Genomic DNA, 24,689 nt, shown 5'->3' with positions numbered 1-24,689 from the left:
TACAGAAATGATAGAGCAAGAATGCATTATATATTGCTGGAATTCAGCTTAATAAACTTGACTTAATTAAGACAAATTATCGGTTCAACTCTCATTTACTCAGGGAATGATCAGTCTACTCTCCTTTCCTGCGTGTGTATATCTGTCCTCTGTCTTCGCTTTTCTTATCACTAGAAATTGAAATTAGTCCACGGGCATTCATCTAGTGCTTTTTGTATACTTTGAAGTGCTAGAGTTGGGGCTCCTGCGTGGCTTAGTCGGTTAAATGTCCACCTTCAGCTCAGGTCATGATCCCGGGGTCCTGGGATCGAGCCCTGCATCTGTCTCCCTGCTCAGCGGGGAGCCTGCTTCTCCCTTTCCCTCTGCCTGCCTCTCCTCCTGCTTGTGCTCTCTTGCGCTCTTCTTTCTGTCAAGTAAATAAATAAAATCTTTAAAAAAAAGTGCTAGAGTTTTAAAACACAATGTGTGTAAAGATTATAGACTTAGGATGCTTGTGAAATCCTTCCAGAATCCTGTTCATAGCAGGTAAGTGGCTGACCCATCTATGATAGTTTCTGTATGTTCTCCGAGGGCAGAAATGCTGCAATGTAAGTTGTTCATTCCATATTTCCACTTTGATGATTCAGATGATTCTCTGGATCCAAACTGCTTAAATTTCAGTCTGTCTGTAAATATGTGCGTATGCCCTATGACCTCAGAGATAGAAGCAAAGGAAAGTAAAGTTCGAGTATCTGGGTGTGGATGTTAGGGTTTTCTCTCTCTCTCTCTCTCTCTCTATCTCTCTGTGTGTCTCTCTGTCTCCATAAGTCGGATAGTCAGATTTTTAGTTCTGGACACTTCATTTATGTTTTTGATTCTTTCATTCAAAAGAGAGACCAGGGTATTGATAGCAGTCGTGACCAGAAGGGAAATCAGATTGCCTAATTGAAGAAGAAACAAAGGTCTTCACTCCTGTATCTTCAAAGCACTTCTTAAACCTCAGACTCTGACTCATTCCACTTGGGTAACTAGTACTTTGTGCTCCCTGGAAGAATTATTGCTATGATGATATAAAAAAAAAGTGACTCCTTTGAATGGGAAGCTTGGTCCTAACCAAAGTAGGATAAGAACCTGATGATTAAAGAAACTGTAACACAAATAGCTTAGGGAAAAACAAAACAAAACAAAACAAAACCAACAACAACCCTTCCCTCCTCCTCTCCCCCAGGAGAAAACTAATAAGCAAAATCCCTAACTAGAAGTGGGTGACACAAACTTTGGAAGAAATGCATCCTAAAACAGGGCAGTTTCTCACAGGTTTTCATTCAGTGGCCAAAGAATGATTTTCAATCATCAAGATTAACACCTCATCTAAGGAGTAAGAGTTTAGGTCCAGAGAGACCATACCTATTTGGATTTGAAAGCGATCTTGAAGGGCAAATTGGTAAGGTGCTGACCTACTGTCGTTCTTTAATTCAAGAACAAACTCGAGTCTCCTAGTGAGGCTGTCTTTTTCCTTCTTACCCTGACTGAAGAAAGATCCAGCTAAATGAACTACAGATTTGAAGGGGATATCTACGAATATAGTCTGTCCCTGGCAACTGGATGGGTTTTTCCCTGTGGCCCGTGGCAGCCTTAGCGATTTCTAGTGTCTTCCCCACATGAAACACCCCCAATCTAAAATAACCCTGTGAGGCAAGTCAGACAACATAGATAGTATCCCTAATCCATTAGGAAAGCAGAAAGTAGCGACTGAAAAGTCTCATCCCAAGAGGGAAAACATTTTCTTCTTATCCCTGTGAGATGACGATGTTCACTAAATTTACTGTGGTAATGACTTAGCATTCTATGTTAGTAAAGACATCCTTCTATAGACCTTAAATTTATACAGTGCTCTATGCCAATTACATCTTAATAAAACCAAAAGAAGGAAAAAGAACAGATCCGTAAGTGAGCCTCATCTCCTAGAGGGAATATGCCCGGGCTGGTGACGACACAGCTCAACCATCACGTGCTGGATATTCCTGTAGAATCTAGCAGCTACAGAAACCCATAGGAGAGAATCCATAATGTATAAGCCGTGGGCTCAAACCTACAAAATCATGAAGGTGTAGTCAGCCGGACGGGAGGAGGGGAGGGACGGGAGGTCTTGTCTAGATGGGACCTTTGATATAACACCTATCTGGCTGTAATGGCCAATCAAGTTGTCCTGAACGTTCCAACCAAGGTTATTGGAACGAAGCTCAAAGTGTTCATAATTAGGTGATTGCCAGCCATTCTAGTTCAGCCTGCCAGTAATAAATCTCTAAGCTGATTTGCCTTAATCGTGAAAGTCCTTATGGCACAAAACCACAGGTTAGTGAGAAACCCAGAAAGATACACAAAGCCAGGCAATGCTGGCTCTCCTTGTAAACTCAATTTCTTTTATTTATAGGACCTACTCAATTCTTACGAAAGATAGACAAAAGTATAGATACTTTGTAATGGAGCTCCTCACACTTAGCATCTCCCAAGGGTGGCATGTGAACTGTGATGCCAGAAAGCAGAACGTGGGTTGGTTTTTGGTCAAGGTGGCAAATATCAGGACTTAGGGCTCAGCTCATTCCATCAGCAATGGGCATATGGACCTGAAGTAGAATAAAAAATATGTACAAGGGGGGTGGCTGGGTGGCTGGGTGGCTCAGTTGGTGAAGCATCTGCCTTTGGCTCAGGTCATGGTCCCAGGGTCCTGGGATCGAGCCCCACATCGGGCTCCCTGCTCAGGGGAGTCCACTTCTCCCTCTCCCTCTGCCCCTCCCCCCACTTGTGTGTGCACACACTCTCTCTCTCTAATAAATAAAATCTTTAAAAACAATACATTCAAGATGCTATGATAAAGCTTTCAATCAGTCACACTCGTTGCAGGGGTGATAAGAACTGAATGGAACAGTCACCCTGAAATCTTTTATGAGCAACTGTTCCAGTACCTGTCCTGTAAACAACTAGCAGTTTAGCAAAATCCAAATAAAAATGATTCAGATGTTTCTTTTTTATGGTGCGGAGTGTGCATAGTAAAAATAATGCCAGTATAATGTATGTTTTTAAAAGCAGAAGTGGATAAAAAGAACACAAGCAGGATGTATAGATGGACCACATTTCAGATGGGCCTTAGTTGCCCAAATAACAGTTCTAATAGCCTCTAGTCACTTCAAGTTCAGTTAGGGAAAATGATGGAAAAGTCTAGAACTTTATTAGGATGTTCTGAAAATGCCTTTCTGCTACTCTTGAAGGAAAAAAAATCTTTGATTTGGAATCTAGCATATTTGAAAATTAAAGTATTAAACAGTCGTGAATACATGCTAATGAATCTCTGCGATTTCTTTAAGAGAAATAGAAATTACATTAATCAATGCTGACCTGAAGTATATTCATCAAAATGCACTCCTGAAGTTAATAGCAAATTATAATTATATAGAAACCTCCACGCTGGGTTCTTTCTGAGTTGGTAGAAGCCTCTGGCAAAAGCATGCTCTATTTTGAGCCTAAGTGACTTCTTCCCTATTTGTCTTATCCTACATTGTTCCCCTCACCACCAAAATAAACACCCATAGACCTACCTACTTCCTATGCAAGTGAAGTCAATTTAAACCAAACCTCAAAGGTAGCCATGGAGTGGAACAAAGTGTGGGGGGAAGTCTAAGACCTCCAAGGGGAGTGGTTTCAAGATGGCGCTGACACCCGTAAGGACGGGTGTGTGCAGCAAGCTTGTGACGGTCCTATTCTTACGTTTCATAGGCGGACCGCACGCTCTGTACAGAAATCATCTGTAGGTGTATGAGCACTTCTAACTTTGCCTCAAGGTTGCTGTGTGGCACAGTGAATGAGCTTAACCAAATTCACACTTCACATTAATAACTTACAGTACTGGCCTCTTGGAAATCAGAACGCTTCCAAATGTCTTTGAAAGAACTCTCTAATTAATGCCATGTGTGTACCTAACTTTTTAACACCCAGTGGATCCTGCCTCCCTGAATTACTTCTTCCACCCACACAGCAGGTAGAAGGAAGGAAAAGTGATCTCACTGTGACTCAGTAACATTTTACAAACACTGTGTTTCTGCTTACCATTTAGATATTTCTGTTCATTAAAAAAAAAAAAGGTGCTGTCTGGACCCCTCTGATCTATCATATGTGATCCGACTCCTTCCTTCCTTGGCTATTGTGAATATACTGAACCTGTAGTATTTAACTGAACCTGGAAAAGATGCTTTACACCCAAATTTCTATTTCTCAAATACAATCTGCTCCAGTAAATCTCTTCTTAAAAAGATTTTTTTTGCTCTTCTAATTAATATGGATTATAACCTTCTGTTACCAACACTAATGATTCATATATATGCATATCTATCATATATAAACTTATTTATACCTGTCTGTATATCCATATATACACATATATAATTATGCATACCTATCTTTAAAAAAATGAGTTAGATGTGAATAAATTAGGTGAATATAAAATAGGATCAAGAAAATGAGTTGGAACCAGAAATGCAGCCCCAGAGTCTTATATAATTCTGGCTGTGAGCTTTCTAGAGGTCATATCTCAAAGGGAACATCATCAGTTTCAAGTTCGCTATCAGTTCAAATCAGTCAGTGCTATATGAGCGTGGTTTCTCAGAGAAGTGAGGGGCACTAAGACCAAGTACAGTGGTCATTGTGGTGTAGGGACCGTTATAATTTCCCAGGGTGGGGAATATCTGCATTTTATTAATTAGCTCTGATGTGACAGGTCCACAGACGTCCTAAAAATGAGAGTTCTGTGTCTCTCATCTTTTATTAGTTAAGAAGCCTTATTGTCAAGCCGTCTAGCAGGATTCTTAGTAGTGGTCTTGCTCCCATGGGTCCCTGTCCACCGAAGACTTCCAGCGATGGGACCCAAAGAGAGAGAGAAGCAGACCTGTGCAAAATCAGTTATGTATGGAAGTTCTTTAGGCATGGCTCACTTTGTTCTTAGTTCCTTTAATATCACTGAAGCTAGAGCTTTAAGTCAAGAAAATGTTGTAATGCACTAGGACATTGTTACTTCGTCGTTCACGGGAGTCTCACGGTAAGACGGTACTTGCTAAAGCAATGCTTGTCAGATGTTAGCTGCACATGACCAAGTGGGGAGGAGCACAAAGAGAATGCATTCTGCCACGTAGATCACTGTGACTTCTTGAAACGTCATTGTCTTCTTTGGGTATAATACTGATTTGAACCCAAAAGTTCTCAAACGCGCTGCCCCCCTCCATAGAGAGAGAATCTGGAACAAATCCTTTCTCCATTAAAAAAAAAACCCCACAAAAACCTACTAACCTATGTAGACTAGATTGGTTTCTGTAATAGATATTGGAATACTGTGTTTCAGTATTATCTAGTAAGCCCTCCCTCCTTCTAGATAAGAAATATAATAAAAATAACACCGATAATAAGAGCTAATATTTATTGACCATTTGCTATATGCCGGGCATCACGCTCAGCATTGCCCCTGTTTTAATCATTTCATTTTATCAACCACCTGATGAGATAGGTGCTTTTCTTTCATCTATTTTATTAATGAAGAAACCAAGGCATAAAGAAATTAATAACTTGCCTGAGGTCCCAAGGCTTGTAAGGAACAGATAAGAGAACCAGCATTTAACTCCTGGTCTGACTTCTAATGACTTATAAACCTCCTAACCACATTAGGTTCTGAGCCTGTTTCTCATTCTCAAGTAGCAGATGAAATTTGTAAGGGGACAGGCTTACCACTGAAATGGAAGGGGGACACATGTGCCTTGTGAAAATACAGATTTACTGGGCTGGCATTGATCTACCCATCACAAGAAAGAGTTTAAGTTTCTGCAGTCAAGAAATAAGTCACGACAAAGGTAGACTAAATTTTGAGTCTAAGAAAGTATGTCCGAAGTTTTAGAATTGTTGGATTTGTTCATTCCTGAAGGACTTCTTTACACACAGAGGAGGGGCCCACACACAGTTCAAGACTGGCAAATAGGTCTTATGTGAAATTTTATCCTAATTACTGCAGAATTCTCTCTCCATTGATAGCATTTACATGAAATGGTTTTCAGGGTCGAAAGAACAATGTTCTCTGAAGGGTTGACCTCACCTGACTGGTACGTGGATTACACTTTCCCAGAAAGTTTTTTTATATCGAAGATTTTATCTCAATAGGTGTTTGAAGAAATTAGCACATCGACCCTGTGATTTTACAAATGTTATTGCTTAGTTGAAACTAGGCTGATTGTTTATTTGTTTGTTTGTTTTTTTAAAGCGGGAGTATGTTTAAAGCCCAAACTCTAAAAGGTTAAATAGTACAGGAAACATGTAGATACAGGAACAATTATGAAGTCGATGCGTATAGGTCTGAATTTGGGAGAGAACTTGGTAGTGATAGCTCCTTTCATTCATTCACTAGCTAATGCCAAGCAGAAGGCTCTTCTGTAGACTGTGGATAAGTAACTTGGAAGAATAATAGAAGTGGGGAGGGGGGCTATTAGTCTAGAATGGATTGTGTTGCCCATTTATTTCCAACCCCACCAGCACTGTGTGAGGTAAGAGAATTTCCGGTGTAGCTGTACCTTTTTTAAAAACCTGTTTCTTTCTTTTCCCTCTTGGATAGCATTTGCCTTCCTTGCAGGCAACAAACTATAACTAGGGTCCATGTATCCTTGGCTTTTTCCTTCCTCATCATTTCATTTTCCAAGTCCTTGTGGAACATAAATGGTCCTAATGTCTCTTTCTTTCCCCCACAACCCTCCTAGTTTATTTTTCCTTACTGCCGGTGTTGCCGGGCTGGGAAGCAGATAAAACAGTCTTGCCCAAGTCAGATAAGATGCTTAAAAATAAAAGATACCATGAGCTGCAATTAAACAGTGCCCAAGGGTCAAAGTAATCTCCCTTCCCGTAATAACTGTGCTTTACTCAAATGAGAATTCCCATGTATGAAGTGTGCTGTAGAAAATGCACCCACTTACTCAGGTTTTCTCTTGGATTCAAATGACATCAAAATTGGAATTACCATAGTTTTCTAATACCATATTTGGGAAAACACATGTTTACCTTTTTGCCTTTTTCTGGGGCTCTCTTTGAGTCTTACCTCAGATCTTATTGGTGATTAATTTTTTTAAGAAGATTTTATTCATTTATTAGACAAAGAGAGGGAAAGAGCACAAGCAGGGGGAGCAGCAGGCAGAGGGAGAGGGAGAAGCAGGCTCCCTGCTGAGCAGGGAGCCTGATGAGGGGGCTTGATCCGAGGATCTGGGATCATGACCTGAGCCGAAGGGAGACGCCTAACCGACTGAGCCACCTGGGCGCCCCCTCTCAGTTTCTAATTTAAAGAAGAATGGGATTTCTTACCGGACTTGATTTATTCCATTTCTTGCATTGCTTCTGGGTGGAGGCCTGGTCTCCACTGGTAACTGCTTTGCAGTTTTAAACAGGAGCCTCATACTCCCCATTGCGTATCGAAAATGCAACACATGAAATGAAGCGTGGAAGAGAATTAAAATGATGTTGTCTCTTTGTTCTAGATGGTAAGGTTGAAGTTACAAAAGAAGGCGTGAAGCTCTGTACCATGGGGCCAGGAAAAGTGTTTGGCGAGTTGGCGATTCTTTACAACTGTACCCGGACAGCGACCGTCAAAAGTAAGGCTGTTTTCGTATTTTGCCAATACTTTCAGTGTCTTTTCCCCTAGACCTTTGACATATTGATGAACATGCCTCATGATTTAATCTTTCTAATTTTGTGAATCGGTATTTGAGTTCTTACCGTGCGCTATGGTTGATCTATTTATTTGTTTGCCCTAGTAAAGGAGGATTAACAGTCACTTCCGCATAAGTTAAATTTAATACTGACTTCTGGAAGGTATGCTTTTAATGTCGAATTCTTATCAATGAAGATTTACAAAACACTTTATATATGAAACACCAATATATACAAAAACATTTTGTAAATCACTTTATATATGAAACAGAAACGAGACCTTCCTTTTCCTGCCTTTAAAGCCTCATGCTAATACTTAAGGAATTTTTACGTATCTGTCTATTTTGGGTTACATTCCCCCACAAATTCCACGTGTTCATTCAGTGGTTTAGAAAAAATTTAAAGGAGAAATGTCCTTCATCTCATTCAAACATCATTGAGCTAGAGAGAGCTTGAATTCTAAAATCGTGTCTGAGTATATTTTTGTCTTCAGCTGCTCATCAAGCTGTATATTATAGTATTTTTCTTTTCTACTGATTGAGCTTATTTTAAATCGGGGCAATAAAGCAGCTTGTTTCCCTAATTTTACATGTATGTGTATATATGATTTCTCTAGTAACTTTTATTGCTCAGTAGAAACAGCTGCAATAGTTGGGGGGTGAGGGGAAGTGGTCGTATAGGATGGAAGGAGCGTGGAAACAGAGCTGAATGCAAAAGCCAACAATGGAAGGTCCATTACATCTTTAGACAGATGCATTTCATGATGGAGACGTTCTTCTGACACATAATCCTGTGGGTGACTGCAATCACAAATCATTTCGATTAGGTTTTGTTATTTTTTTTAAATGCTATTGGCGGAATGACAGATTATCAATTAGTTTTGGCTGGATGCCATTGACTGTTTAGTATATTGGGGTTCTTTTTCTCAGCAGTGTGGTCTATGGCTACCAGTAAGCCACTGAACCTTGGATTGTAGAGAATTCAGACTGCGTGGCCAGCCAGAATCCCAGAAATTGTCCTACATGCCTTGTTAGTGAATCGCCTTTTTATTCTTTGAAGTCGGTCGCTGGGACGTCAGTTGCGGTGGGGGCCCTCCTAGGATGAGTTCTTGGCATTCGATTCTTGATCTTTGAAAGCACAAAACTCTTTTGAATGATGGGCACCACCAGGTTTTTATTTTATGTGATCATTTAATTGCACGACTCAAAGAATAATGAAGCCCAGTGAAGCAAAACAATCTGCCACAAGTTGAACTCGCATAAGGAGTGCCTTAAGTAGAAAAGAATAGTCATGACACTATTAAGTGAAACGGATTATGCTATCATGCTGCATTTTTCTGAGAACTACAATCCTGGTAGGTCGAAAGGCCAGAATAACACATTTTGATTAAAACAGGCTTTCTCAGAATGGTGAATAGTGAGTTGTGAATATTTTAAAATATTTCAGCCTTGTACGCTGCTCATTTAATTCTAATGAAAAACCATGATTCCAAAAAGGTCAGTAGTTGGTAGTAACATGTGCTTAATCTGTTGAAACTTGGAATTATGAAAGAAATCTTTGAGATAGACTAAATAATGTATTTAAATTAATTTTGCGGCAAAGATTTTTTGTTCATGAGATGATTGCTTTGCTTTGTGAAATTTATTAGGTTCCTGTAAAATGGTGTTCATCCGCAGGAGCTATCGTACTCATGTTGGATAAATTTAAACACACACTTTGGATCTGATTCAGTGAGGAGGAAGTAGGTGTTGAATGCAAATTAGAATCCTAGCCATTTGGGGGGCGTCAGACCATCTACGTCATAGACAGTGAGTAATGGAGCACATTCTTTAACACAGCCGCAGAAAAGGTGCACGTGCCCAGGCGTGTGTGTGCGTGTGCGTGTGTGTGCGTGTGCACGCGTGTGTTCATAGTGCCTTCTTAAGATGTGGAGCTTGTATGGAGAAAAGAACCTAAGGGTGATGGAGTGCAGACCATGTCTGCCTGTATAGATGCGCAGAGGTTTCTGGATGAATAAGGAAAAATATCTATTGCCAACATATTCGGAATGTCTTGTGAAGAACTGTACGTTGTGAATAATAACTACTTCTTAGGCGGGACCTTTGTCCCGTCTCCCACACTATGCAGGGAGATTATACTTGTGACCACGATCCTTAAGTACCACTTTCAGTTTATGTTTAAATTCAACTCTCAAGCTGATCACTTTATAATTCTGATTAGGTTCCATTATGGATGCTACTTATACCAAATGTCTACAGAATATAACCCCCCCCCCCCCCCCCGCCAGTGCTGTCTTATTCATTATGTGTGCTATTTCAAAATGTCCTTATTTGGCTTTTTAGATCCAGTCATTTCTCAGGATTCAGGATTTTGCCGACTCTTGTCCATTTCTTCTTAACCGTCATTTTGCCAGTAATGACCGCTTAGAATACCTTTCAAAATGGATTCATCCACTTGGGTCTAAGAGTCTAAGTCCAAGGAGACCGCCCATCCTATTTGATAGCTTGTCTATCTTGCCTCTTTCTTTCTCACTTACATGGGTTGTGACCCCCTTTCTCTCAACATCACCTACTTTCTTTCATGATCCCTTTCTCCTTTCTCTCTCCCTCATCAGCCTGAAAGCTGCTGAGCATTGTAATGCATTTTTAATCTCACAGTGGTAACTGAATCCTGGGTGACATTCAAGAGCTCCTCGATGTATATGAGTCATTTCTTGTTCAAAAGAGCACTTTTTTGAAATTGTATCAGGCCATGAATAAATAAATCCCAGTGACTTCCTGCTAACAAAGAAGATTCTATTACCTGTGGGTTTTTTGTTTTTTTATTTTTTAACTTAGGGTATCAAAAAAGTTTTCTTATTAAAGTTATAGATTGATAGAGGCTATAAAATAGGATATGCTTGTTCATAATGCTTCAACAGAAAGAAGTTCCGTAGTAGTTTGAAACAACTCCTTTGTTTTTCATCTGGGAGAAATCAGTTGGCATTCCTCTGGAAATAAATAAACGTGTACCACTGGTTATGGTGGTAACACCAGGAATGCGATCTGATAGCACCAAGAATAACCATTTTAGAATTGAAACCATAATGACATGGAAGGAAAACCTCATACAATGGTGAAGGAAATCTATATTCAGAGTCTCTTCCTATCTTAGAAAACAGCACCATTGATTTTTTTTTTCCGCTAGAGGAATGAGTATATCAAAATACATAAAAGTAACATTTTGTTGGAAAAAATAGTAACAAATGTCTTGAGGTTATTCCTGGGTTAAACGCGCAAGTATTCTTTAACTGTCTGTAAACGTGGCCACTTGGATTGTGTGGCCCCTCACGAACGCTCCAGGTGCCACGGGGAGGAAAGAAATCAGTTGTTACATCTGATTTCCACGACACCAAACAATGTCTCCAGTGGTGTTTGAATTTCACATTTTTTCTAAATATTTTGGGATTGTGTAGATAAAAGAGTTTTACTATCCATTTTCAAGCCCCACAAAGGTTAGGGACTTGGAATACACCCATTAATAGAGCTCTTGCTCCCTTGGTTCCCATACCTGGAGGCCTATTACCATCTTCTCTTCCTAAAATGTCATTTCTGGTGGAGGTTTAACTTTTCACTACCTCACGGCCTGAGCAGTATCAGCTTATACTCACCCTGGGCTTCTTCCCTTGCTTCTGTGCCCAAGGTTCTTAAAATCACACACACACATACACACACCCCCGGAGACACTGAAGTTGCTGGAAACTTACAAATAGAATGGGAAAGCATTTACCTTACAATGAGCGAGGTGTTCAGTGACACATGCCCCGTGTGTGAATTTGCAAGGACATTTATGCTATGGTCTTGTTTTACCTGCGTTCCCCACAAACAGGTCTCACAACTACATAGGGTTTTTTTTCTTTTTGCCTCTTTGTTCCCAACTACAATTGTACGTGAATTGGGGTATTTTTGCTTGAAGATACTAAATTGACATCTGTTCCTCCTACTTTTGAGTGTCTAGCTTGCAAATCCCCCAACCTTAGGCAGTGTATTCTTCAAACAGTCTCATTCAAATAGGCTCTAGTAAAACCCAGCCCTTCTCTTTGTAGCAAAATCTCTCAATACCAGAATAAGTTGAAACCATAGAAAATTATCTGCAAAATTTTTTGGGGGGAGGGGTGTGGGGTGTGAGGCTCTTTCATGAATTGATTTGAGCAAAATATCTGAGTAATTATTTTTCCTTAGATTATTTATAGCAGGTATTTAAACATTCCTTAGATACTAAAATACTTGAGTATTAACATAAAAGAGCCTAAATATTCTATAAGAAATTGATGACTTCAGTAACATCTGCTAAAAATAACTTTCTGCCTCCGCTTTTGAATACTGTCAGGTTTACCTAAGCTTTCCTAGGATATTTGTACAGGGGGAGTTGACCAAGATATCTCAGTGTGTCATAGGCATTTTAAGAACAAAGTTCAAAGATTTGGATTTTTCAGTTTATTTTTTAATTTTTAAAATACATTTGAGTCTGCTCATTAAGGTGGCTTGTATGTTCCCTCATAGCTTTGTTTCAAATCTGTTATTCAACGTGACTGAGAGAAATCTGCCAACTGTCAAAAAAAAAAGAAAACACAAAACAAAAACCACTAAAGAATAGGGAAAAGAAATTAAAAGATATGACTAACATTTCTTGCTCAAATACCTCTGTGTGCTCTAAATGTAATTCTTATAAGGTCAACAGTGCCGTTTATCGATAAAGTCACAGAGAAATGAATGCCAATTTTATTAATAAAAAGGAGTCCTAGATAAAGCTCTTCTAATGGCTGTGAACCTTAAGTATGAAGATGATTGAATGAAGAAGTAAGCAGTTAGGCACTTTTTAGGAAATATCATTGTTTCGTTCCATAAAGCATCATTTGTGATAAAGTTACGTTCACTTGTGGAAATGAAGCAACATTGTCTGCGAACACCAACGTTTGTCCTATATGCGGTTATTACCTGGGGTTTTAATGAGCAGGATGGACTGGGACTGTCACACTCCCTGTGCCAGAGCACGGAAGCACGGGACATAAGCATGCTAATGAGAATGTCTCCATTCTGCCTTCGAGGCCGATTAAAAAGATGTACGCTTTGCATTCTCCTAGTCTAATGCATGCCTTCTCCCAAGAATCCTGAGGAGAAAGGAGAAACAAAGTAAATTCAGGCTGATGATGACGAGAAGTAGGACCCAGATTACAGAAGAACAGTCGAGAAACAGCCCAGGAATTGTCATCCTGGACAACAAAACAGTGTCCGGCCGCATCCTGGGGAAGTAGGTACCCTTCTTTAATGAGTTAGACAATATCCCTTTTAGTAAAACACTTGTCTATTAAAGAATACTGTGAAATGAGTAACATAAATCCAGTTATGTAATCCCTGAGAAATACATTTCTTTATTAAAGGAATCAATTCACTAGGTACCCAAGGTGCCACATAATAGACTAACAAACACATATACAAAACCTATTTCCTCTCATTTCTCTATTGTTTGAGTGAAATAAAAGTGAATTTCGGAGAAGAGGAAAACAGTAAACTACACTGTTTTTCTTTGTTTTTTTTTTTTTAATATTTATTTATTTATTTATTTATTTTTTAAGATTTTAAGTAACCTCTACCCTCAATGTGGGGCTCAAATTTACAACCCAGAGACCCAGAATTGTACGCTCTACTGACTCAGCTGACCAGGTGCCCCTACAATGTTTTTCTTTTATAGGTTGAATTTTTTTTCTAGTCCTGATGGGAATTGGTGTAGTCAGAATGTATTTGATTTATATTTATCTACTTTTAAAAGGAGATTTGGCTTCAATATTGACTCTGCTCAGGTGTCAGGCATACGTTGGCAAATGCTTCTTGGGGGAGGAAGGGAATACCTCTTATCGTCAGAGGAGGGCAATACTACTTAATTCCTTCTTTGGCTACATAAATTACTCTCCCTCCCTCCTTTAATTAATGGAGTACCTTGAGTGTTCCCTATATCTAGAGAATAGTCAGGCTTTCCCGGATGGGATATGAATTTTTAAGGATCACAGATAATTTAATAGTAAATAATGATGGGCAAGGAAGGCTGATTTATTTTTATTTTTTAAAAATTTTTTTTAGCAGCTTCTTTAATCTTGCAGAATTTTCTGCAATGGCCTGCACCATAAAAAGTTCCTACACAGGAGGCACCTGGCTGGCTCAGTGGGTAGAGCAGGTGACTCCTGACCTCAGGGTCATGAGTTCAAGCCCCAGGTGTGGCATAGAGCTTACATTAAAAAATACATAAGTGAAACTGATGAAGAAAGGAAGGAAGGAAAGAAGGAAAGCTCTCATACAATGTAAAGGTTGTGTCCGTTTTGGGATACTGAATCTTAATTTATTCAAGAATTTGCTAAGAGGTAATTTTAGTATTTACTCAGCTGATTGAAAGAAGAAAAAGCAAAGTAGTAACATAGGTCAATACTGTATGTTATGTAATTATTATTTTTTAAAATGAAACGTTCCTGTCCGTGGATTGTGATAGATGACAGGAGCAACAAATGCCAGCAGAGAACATCCGAAGGCTGAGGGCGCTGCTCTAAGCTCAGAGTGTTTGGGGTGGCGTGGTGTTACCCTCACGTTGTTGCTGAAGTAACAGGGCTTAAGCGACAGCCCCATAGCACGTAGCTGTGTGGTTAGAGGGAGGTCCATGAGTATGACACCGCTTTGCTCTGCTGCTCTCGTAAGCTTTCACATTTCATCTGCAGTGGCTCATTTTGCGTTTAAACACGAGCGTATCTGTAGGACTGTTTCTGTTGACCTAAGGCTTCAGGCTTCATTTCCATAAAAAAGTGACGCAGCGTGTTATAATTGTGGGTTTTTAAAATTTTTAAACTGTAACATATGGACCCACATTCAGTACATCTGTTACAAAAGGATGAATCCTGTGATAGAATGAAGAGAAGGTCATAAGCTTAAAGCCTTGGAGACCCATAACAAGCAATCTGAACCAAATGTGGGATCTAGTTTGTGTGGTGTATTGAAATAGTTGAGTGCCTCATATGATGCAACTGTATGGTTCAACATTTAAGACATCACTAAGTAGCTACACATGTCTTTTATGAAATATACCAGTCAATGAATTTCTTTAAAGTAAGAATTACAAAAATTTAAACGGGAATTCAGAAACATTTAATAAAGGAATTTTTTGTTTTATTTTTTCTTACGTAACAAATCTATTAAAAGAAAAAACAAGAGTCATGACAAACACGTTTACTCTTGTTTTCCCTAGAGGAAAAACAATCTTGGCGATTCATTGGTCAGTCTGAGCAGCCCACTCTTCTTATGGGATGCCCTTTGTTGACTGGATATGTTTCTAAGTAATCATGAAGAGAGCTTTAAAATTTACACCCTGTTACCCATGCTTTATCTAAGGCGATCCTCAAAATATCCCAGTCTAGTAGGTGAGAGAAATTGTCTCTGATTCTGCAGATGAGAAAGTGGAGGCCAAGATCATGGAGTCCATCAATGCTAGTTCATTTCCAAACTGATGCCAAGTTAGGTAGCAGTCCTGAGGCAGTCACTAGGTCTCCCTCCCCTCCTTCCCTCAAGCAGGTAGACCTTTGAGTGAAGTCCATAAGATGCCCACTACCCACACCCAAGTGTGGACTCTTGATTAGGGAGCTTCAAATGTGTATTACAGCATTTATCAAAGTATGGTGCCCGGGACGGCCCCAGCATCCCCTGGGCACTTGTTAGAAGATGCCAGAGAGTTTCCATTTCTCCAATCTTTGGGGCAGGCAACAGCGATCTGTGTAAAGCAAGTCCTCCGGGTGATTCAGAGGCATCCAGAGTTTGAGGACCAGTGATCTACATCCTACAGGTACTTAATTTGTATTAACCTTCAAACAACACACTCTTTCCTGCATTGAACTGTCAATATTGAAGTATTTAAAAGAAAAATTACAGACACTATAATAATTACTATTATTCTGGGCATCATTCTAGGTTTTTTTTTCCCCTCCTAGTTATTTTATTGCTGTCATGCAGAGATATTTAAGAAAAGTTGTGTTCTTCTTTTAAGGAGTGAAACAAGGCCTTAGTGGAAGACTACCAGCCCTGTGCTGGTTATTAACATGTTCTTTTGAAGAATAGTGAGAAGTAGAATTAAAAGAAGAACAGGTTGAGAGGGAAGGAAAAAATTAAAAAATCATGGACTGCTGGGCTATGTTGTTAACAAGAATAGCTTTTAGATTTATTGAATTCAATGGCTAAGATGTTGGTAGGAAAACAGAACAAGAAAAGAATTTCATTTGATTTTTATTGTTCTTTCTCATAGTCATGAATGTAGTTTGGATTACGTGAAAACAAATATGGATGGACATTTTTAAGAGAACAAGGGGCTTGGAAATATCTGAATAAGTAGAGTGTTTTTCCCTGTTGGGTTAAATCCACTCTATTGGACCAAGAGTGGAAAAGGTCCTTTTTAGTCCATGCAGGTGGTCATTGATCAAATTCACATGAAGGGCTCAGCAGTGCTAGGTAGATTGCAGATCTCTTAGCATCTAATAATTAGAAGATGAGAAGATTGTATTTCAGTTGTTGAGAAAGACATGGGGGGTTGCTTGGAACTAAGACATGTAGATTTCTGAGGTCTGGTGTGTTGCAGGTTGCCTGTGAGGAAGCTAGCCAGCTCATTTCTGCTCTGGTCTGAAGGAATTGAGTTTTGACTGTGAATGTGGCAGTAGATCCTAGAAAATTAGTGTTAGGTGCTCAGAAAGGCAGGGAGGAGAGGGCTGAGAAAGGGTGGGGGCTTCGGAGGCTAGACAGTGTCTTCTATACCAAAGCGTTCCTTATGCCTTGTTTTCTCTAAAGGACAGTCTGCTAACAGTAGCACTCTATGCCCTCATAATACCTCCCACTTGTAATAAAGCAACTTTTTATTGACTTGAAAGCATTGTTGTCTGTAAGTTTTCTGAACAGGATCTAACAGTGTTGTGCAAACTATCTTCATAACAATTCTTTTTTTGTTTTCTTTCTAAAGCAAAATCTCATGGCGTGCTTTTGTGTATGAAGTTTATATGAGCAGATTTCGCTGGTGACAGATGGGGGGCAGCCTCCAGGAACCCCATCTAGTAGCTCTGTACCCCCTTACTCTTCATGCTTTCTTACTCTTATCCGTGGATTCAGCACTTCTAAGGCTTTTTTTTTTTTTTGGTTCAGATAACACAGCTCTAGTTGAATCCAGGGGTACATTGTGTACCCAGTAGTCGTAATTCTTGATAAATTATCTTCATATCTTCATGTACTTATGATATAGTTTTGGAATGTTGATGAGGTCCCGAGCTGACGGCCAAGAAAGAATTCTTGAGATGTCTTTGGTGCAGACAGGACCTGTGGGCAGTGTGAGGGGTGACTGATTATATTCTTGGGAGTTGGGGGAGGTAAGGACACAGGGGGTGTCCAAGAGGACTCTGACATGCTACAGAAGACTCACAGGATACTGGAAGCCTGGCTATTGTCAAGCTAAGGTAGCTTTTCCCTCTAGCAAGGCATTAACTTTAAGACAGGTGGGAGTTCCCTGGAGGAAGGTTATACTCTACCTCCCTCGAGTATTTGTCAGTGGGCTGCAGGTTATAAGGACATTTTATTTTATTTACATTCCCTTCTACCTGTGTTTCCCTCCCCACTGTTGAGGGGAGGGCGATGTTAGGGCCCCAGGAAATTGAGTCTATGGGTCTCTGGAAGTTAGCTCTTGATAAGAATGCTGTTTGCTTGTAAATCACTATGACATTGGTAAACTGATGGAGACTCCATCCTGCAGGACTGTGATCTCTGTCGGTGAGCCTTTTTTCTTTTTTTTTTCCTTCCCTTAGTTTTAGAGCAGGCAGGAGCACCTGGGGAATGTCACGCAGATCCCACCTGCGGGTGGTGGGGTGTCAGCTTGTGCGTGGCCCTCAGTCTGCCTTCTGCTCTCTCATCCTTTACACTGGCCATGGCTCTCTCTCTAAACTTCACAGCGCCCTGTTCCCTAGGGATCAATGACACCAATGCACAGGTGAAGCCTCAGAGCCGTGGAAGGTTTGAGTAACTTCCTTAAGCTCACACATCTAGATTGCTCCCCGGTACCTCTCTCCCAGGCAGTCCCCAGTAAGACTTTGAACTGTATCATCTCAAACTTTGTTCCCGGCACTTGATCCATGAAGATCCAACTTCTAATCTGTGTTGTCATTTATCGGCAATGTCTTAGGCTGGAATCAAATTCTCCAGGCAGTGCTAAACACTCCAGCGAGCGTCACGGAGAGAGGGCATAGCCCTACAAGTAAAGCATTTGTAATCTAGTTGGAGAGAGTGGATTAAGAGAGATGTTAAGGAATTCCTGGCAAACAAGAGACTTCAAGAAAGAGGGGAGGAGCAATGGCTCTGGGCTGACGTGGACGAGCTCTGTGGAGATGGAAACTGACCTGTGCCTAAATTCAAGAGTAGACTAGTTCAGAGGCTAGGCTCTAGAATCCTGTTGTCTGGGTTCTGAATCTCTGCCACTTGCTGTCTGCCCTTTGGAAAATAATTTCGTGGGTCTCAGTCGTTCCTGGGCCTCCGTTCTTTTACCTTTAAGGTAGAAAGGATCTATCTTATAATTATTGCAAAGATTAAATGAGGGGCTATCTGTGAATGGCTTCGTGCGAACCTAGCATGGAATGCATCCAGTAAGCACTTAACTGTTCTTTCACAGTTGTCGTCATTACAACTAACACTACAAAGGCACGAAAGGGTTAGGTAGTAGCTGGGACCTTCATTACCTGCAGAACCTGAGGAGTACCACTGAGGGACCCAGAGCCCAGTCTGAAAGCCAGAGGGAGACAAGTGTGGGAAGGGAACGTGTTCCAGAGGCTGATGTCCCTGGAAACATCCCACATGCAGAGACAGACCTCCTTTCGCCACTGCCATTACCCAGAAAAGTCGGTTCAGATGTACCGTTTGAATGAAGTGGTCCAAGAAACCCTAACATCGAACCCAAAGTACAGGTAGGAATGCTGGGGACTGTGAGATCTCACTTCTGTTTGAAGGCGTGCCTTTGGATGGTGCGAAAGTAAAGAATACTGTGTCGTCTGAGTCTTCTTGTCCTCCCTTCCCTCCTGGGCTGGATTCTCAAGACGTCCGTGAGAAATGTGTGTGTTTATGGTACGTGTGCACAGCCCTGAGTGGGCGCCTAGAGCACCAAGGCCTTGGACAGATGAACAATAGATACTATTAGACATGCCTTTAAAATGTCAATTATTTTCCAAAGTAGTATTTCAGACAAATGCCACCTACAATTTTTATCGTAAGGTGTAGCCTGAAAATTCAACACTTTTGGTGTCCCGTTTGTTTGTCCCATTTGAATGCCTCAGGAAAGCACATGAATCTTTTCTGTATTTACCATGTCCTTTCTGGATAAAGATGCTGACAATGGCCACAGTTTTAAGAATGATTGAAATCCTTTGTCTACTCCGCTCCGCCACCCCCAACAGATTCAAGCTCCTTATTTCCCCTGCCAAAACCTTGGCCTTTCATCTGTATTTGAATTAAGCAATTCCTGGTTTCCCTAAAGTTAGTCGCCCCAAGTCGTGGAAATTGTTCATATTTACTGCCTTTCGTTGTCATTTAGTACTTTAAGGCAGATATCTAGCAATTTACATGGAATTTACCACTGACATACATCCAGTCACTGTTATCCATGAAGTTTGAGCATAACACAGAGCAGGATGAGCTGCTGAAAACAAAAGAGGAAGGACTCTCTCTCATGTGAAATGGCCCAAACTATGTGCAGCACAAAATGTATTATTGGAAGTTTTAAGATGATCAAGATATATAGAGTTTCTGTACTGTATGGTGACTAACATAATATAATAAAAAATCATTTAAAAAAAGATATATAGAGTTTCTGAAATGCTAAACATCTTCTGAAGCTCACATCTGAGTTTGGAAGAGACCTGAGACGTCAAGAATTAACTCCCTTTGTGTGTCATTAGGTTTAGGACAAATAAACATGGAAGGGGAGTGTAGATGTTTAGAGACCTTTAAAAAACAGATCAGGACACTTGAAGAGTCTTAGATTTGAAAAGGCAGCAGAAGAAAACACCTAACGAGAGCTCTGATATGTTATTTACTGATTCTCTTAATCTCCTACTTGCAATTCCTGTTTTTCAACCAGATGGCTCAGGCCAAGAACAACAGTAAATAATTGTAAGAACAGCAGGACTATTTTTCTGTGTTGATTTTCTTCCCCCTAATACTTCTTTGAATTAATTGAACATACCTTTAAAATTTTTTAAAATATTTTTTAATCATAAAATGTTTAGAACATATGTACCTATAAAGAGTTTTTAAAAATCACTTATAACCCCCTACCCAGAAAGAGTACTTTCTGAACATTTTGCACTTTCTTCTTTCCCTTCCTGAATGCTCTAAAAGGAAAGATCATCTCATTCCACTTTCTAATGCACACGCCCAATTCTGAAAGTTGATTATTTGTTTATAGTCGCCGTGGGCTTCTGTCCTTCTTAAGGTTTTATTCAGGGTCAAGGTGGCTGGATTTTGTTTTCATCTTCTCTTTGAGCTTTTCAGTCGTACGGTAACATGATTGTGCCTTTTCTTCCAATCCTTGTTTCCCAGTGTTTTTCTGCTCAGTGTTTGCTGTTAAAAAGTGGTTTCTTCCATTGGGGCGCCTGGGTGGCTCCGTCCTTAGGCATCTGCCTTCGGCTCAGGTCATGATCCTAGAGTCCTGGGATCGATCCTGGGGTCCTGGGATTGAGCCCCACATCAGGCTCCCTGCTTAGCAGGAAGCCTGCTTCTCCCTCTCCTATTCCCCCTGCTTGTGTTCCCTCTCTTGCTGTGTCTCTCTATCAAATAAATAAAATCTTAAAAAAAAAAAAAAAGTGGTTTCTTCCCTGATCTTGATGTGCGAATTCTTCTTGGTCTGGGCAACTTGATAACTTGAACTAGAATATTAACACTTTGTGTGCATGTTTTACGAATACTTTGGATTAGAAGCTCTTAGGCAAGCCCTTTGTGAACAGACTGATGACACCGGGATAGCAAGGAGTGTGAGAGAGTTGGGGTCTTTTTTTTTTTTTTAAAGATTTTATTTATTTATGTGACAGAGACAGCCAGTGAGAGAGGGCACACAAGCAGGGGGAGTGGGAGAGGAAGAAGCAGGCTCCCAGCGGAGAAGCCTGATGCGGGGCTCGATCCCGGAACGCTGGGATCACACCCTGAGCCGAAGGCAGATGCTTAATGACTGCGCTACCCAGGCGCCCCTGGGGTCTTTTTACAGAGATGCTCAGCTGTAATACTTCTCTGCTGGCTGAATTGGCCCAGCTTCAAAGGAAGGTGGAGTATTTGAACTGGGTTTTTCCCAATTTTCGCAATGACCTGCTGGCACTTCTGTTTTATGACTTGGACGTTTTACTGAATTGAGTCACTGATAGCTTAAAATTTACGGAATCATTATGTTGATTGATTTTAATTGCTCGGCAGAATCCTTGCAGAAAAAAATAAATGTTGGCGAGTTTGATTTATTGACAGCCACCGCATTAATGTCTCAGAACATTAGTTACGTAAGCACTGGGTTTCTCTTCCAGAGGAGCTGAGAAGGCGTATAGATTTATGGCATTTTGGGGGAGGGAGGTTGGATGGCTTGTCCTATAAACTGATTCTCAATTGCTACTGATGTTTGGAACACCGTGTCGGTCCATGTGGTTAAACTACCCAGAACCGTTTCCAGATTTTAAGATGAGCTTCATGAACTGATACCCACAATACAGGTAAGCTACCTTCTGATATCATCTTCCTTTCCAAAAGGTGTTCTTCTGAAGTCCTCCCATCGCGAGTTACAGTGCTCCTCTGCCTTCTCGTACCAGTAACGAGTGTCCCGCCACGTAGGCCCTTCAAAAGTATCGCTTATTCATATTTTGTATAATTATCATTCTATATAGAAATTATAATTTGGGCTCGTTCTTCAAACATCATCTTTGGCAGTAGAGCGATGGGATGGCAGCTAAGATCACCTCCTCAGGAACTAAAAGAAAGCTGCATATCTTGATCAGAAGGCCAATGGCCAAGAGTCCAGTGGATTTGACCATCATGGAGCAGCTGTGAAATTTGGCTTTGGCCCAGTGCTGTCTAGAAGCCCATAAAATACATTTTCTTTTTCACAATGGAACATTTAGAACAGAGAGTATTGATAGGAAGGTATTAATAGGGTTTTTTGATAATATGGAGAGACTTGTAAATAGGGTTTTGGGCCTTAACAATTTTTTTTTATTTTAAAGATTTTTATTTATGTATTTGTCAGAGAGAGAAAGAGCACAAGCAGGGGGAGCGACAGGCAGTGGGAGAAGCAGGCTTCCCGCTGAGCAGGGAGCCCCATGTGGGACTGACCCCAGGACCCCGAGGTCATGATCTGAGCTGAAGGCAGACGCTTCACTGACTGAGGTGTCCCGAGCCTTAACATTTCTTAATTAAATGAGGTCTAGTGGACAGTCAAAAAGGATAAAGAAAAGGCAGAGTTCAGAATGCTTATGAAGGAATATAAACATACAAGCAAATTTTTATTAAAAAACATAATTTTTATTAAATTTTTAAAAAATTTGGTTTGGTTCATGGAGGCCAAAACGTGATGTACCTAAATGTTGGAAAGAGAGCTTAAAAATGAGAACACTATACTGAATGTTCTCTCTCTAGTGCTTGGCTAGCTACACGGGAACTTGGAGAAAAGACAGGAGAACCACTGAGTGTCGAAGCCCGTGGACGCCTTTACATATAAAGAAAACCAGCGAGGCTAACACACACACAGACAGTGTCCAGTGTCCATGGCACCCATATCACTCCTGCAGGGTAGATTTAACCGGTTGTTGAAAGAAACTCATTTGATATAAAGCAATGATACAGAGGGGCAGAAAAATGGGTGAGCTTTGAATATCCGTACAACATAAGGCTGCTTGACTCTTCAGACTCTTGGGTTCAATAGAATACATTATTGTACGTGTATATTGATTAAAATGTCCCTACTGATGGGTTTACTCGAAATCGTACATCCTAAGTAACTCGCTATTGCTGTAATTCCATCAGCACCTACTTTTCTCTCTTTTTTTAAAGATTTTATTTATTTACTTGAGAGAGAAAGAGAGAGTGAGAGAGCGAGAGTTCATGAGCGGGGCAGAGGGAGAGGGAGAAGCAGGCGTCCCACTGAGCAGGGAGCCCGATGCGGGACTCGATCCCAGGACCCTGAGATCATGACCTGAGCTGAAGGCAGACACTTAACCGACTGAGCCCCCCAGACACCCTATTTTTATTCCTCTTAAGAGAAATCATAACAACTTTGGAACTCACTAATAATTGAGGAAAGGCTCATTTTTCTGTTAGTGCTGATATTTTCTGCTTAGTACTTTAAATGAAGCCTTGACATGATTTCCAAATGTCTTAGCAAATTGTGGATATAACATCCTGCTCCTATGAATCACAGAAGCTTGCCGGCATTTAAAAACCTGTTTTCAAAAGAAAAAAAAAAGGTTATAAGTCATAGGAAAAAATCCATTTTGAGCTCATCTTCATAACTTGAAGAGAAATTAGATTTTTCCATTATGACTGTACTTCAAAAGAACTCTTCAAAAATTCTTGGAAATCTCTTGGAAACCTGAGAGACGCATGGTAAACCGACATAAGGAATTGGAATGATTTTCCATCTTCCCTCTGACCTCCAGTTTCCTTCCGTGTAGACTCTGCTCGCCTTGACAGACTCTGGCAGGGGACAGAAAGCCAGGAACTTAGGCCCGACTTTGGTATCAAGGAGGATGCCCAGCATGAGGAGGGAGAATGGAACCACCTGGATGGATAATGGAGCTTCGTGTCCATGGCTCCGTCACCAACTCCGAGGGCAGGCAGCCACTGGCGGAGCTCACCTCCAGTGGAACTTTCCCTCTTTCTTGTGGGGTTGGCTCCTGTCTCTTTCCCCTTACATCTACCCTGCTCATAGATACCAAGTTAACTGTATTCCTTTCCAACTTTTCTGAAAGAAGCAGCTGGTTATGGCGCTCTCTTTGACTCCCCAAGCTGTGGCTCCAGGCTCTCCGCCCTCCTCCAGGCAAGGTGGCATGGAAGTAGGGGGACGGCCTGGAGTCAGCCCAAGTGGGATGAATGCCTATTCACTTCGGGCATTAGCGAAATTTCCACCTTCGTGAAATAGGAACAAAAAGGCATATTTCATTGCTTGTGGTGGGGCTTATGTGAGGTATTACATGCCAAGTGCTGATTTTGTGCCAGAAAAAAATATGAAATCAATAAATCGTGATTGTTAGGATGACTTTCTGCCCCAGGAGAACCATCGTAATGTTCCCATAACTTGAGAAACAGATTTCTAAGGTTCCTAGGCTCTTTCCCATTCTCATACCTTTGTGTAGGGTAATCTTTCCACTTAGAATGGCTTCCATGTACAAATGTCTGTCTATCTCATCTCTGCCCATTAAAGGTCCTACTCAGCATTCTTCTCCTTTGTTCTTATTTCGTCGTTGTTTGCACCTCATGAATGGTGATGATGTCTCACTAAGTTGTCAGGGTCTATAGGTCTAGACGATGACTTCATTACCTTTTCCACATTTCCACTTTGCTTTTTTCCACATTTCTCTAGAAACTTGTATTGAACTGCCTGGAAGTTGGGGATGGTACTCACGGAATAAAGAATTCAATTTGTGACAGCTATCAAGGATGTTCCAAGAAGCTAAAATGCTCTCAGAGAGGCATTCCTGCAAGTAAACCATGGAGATTTCTTGATGATGTTGTATTTGGAGTATCCATTACTACTTATTAAGGCTTTAAAATACTCTCTTGCAGGATCTTAAACAATCTGAAGACACAATATCTGCAGATACCATGATAATGTTTTCACTGATACACTTAAGTTTTGACAGTACTTTTAAAAGTTCCCCTCCCTCCTCTTGATATTGAGTTAATTTGGAAAACTAATAATCTAAG

At 40.6% G+C, this 24,689-nt stretch overlaps 1 protein-coding gene across 2 annotated transcripts in view; it reads left to right on the top strand.

The window, feature by feature from the left end:
* The window catches only part of PRKG1 (protein kinase cGMP-dependent 1), a 1,188,324-nt gene that overhangs the window by 431,788 nt on the left and 731,847 nt on the right, over positions 1–24,689 (top strand). For both annotated transcript variants that reach the window (XM_040624668.1, XM_040624667.1), the window contains exon 3: positions 7,533–7,646. In XM_040624668.1, the coding sequence (XP_040480602.1) occupies positions 7,533–7,646 (114 nt within the window). The remainder of the gene's footprint in view (positions 1–7,532; positions 7,647–24,689) is intronic.

Source organism: Ursus maritimus, unplaced genomic scaffold (assembly GCF_017311325.1).
Source record: "Ursus maritimus isolate PB19 unplaced genomic scaffold, ASM1731132v1 scaffold_7, whole genome shotgun sequence".
Lineage (NCBI taxonomy): Eukaryota > Metazoa > Chordata > Mammalia > Carnivora > Ursidae > Ursus > Ursus maritimus.
Note: the sequence above shows the minus strand (reverse complement) of the source record. Positions and strands in the feature narration are given on the sequence as shown.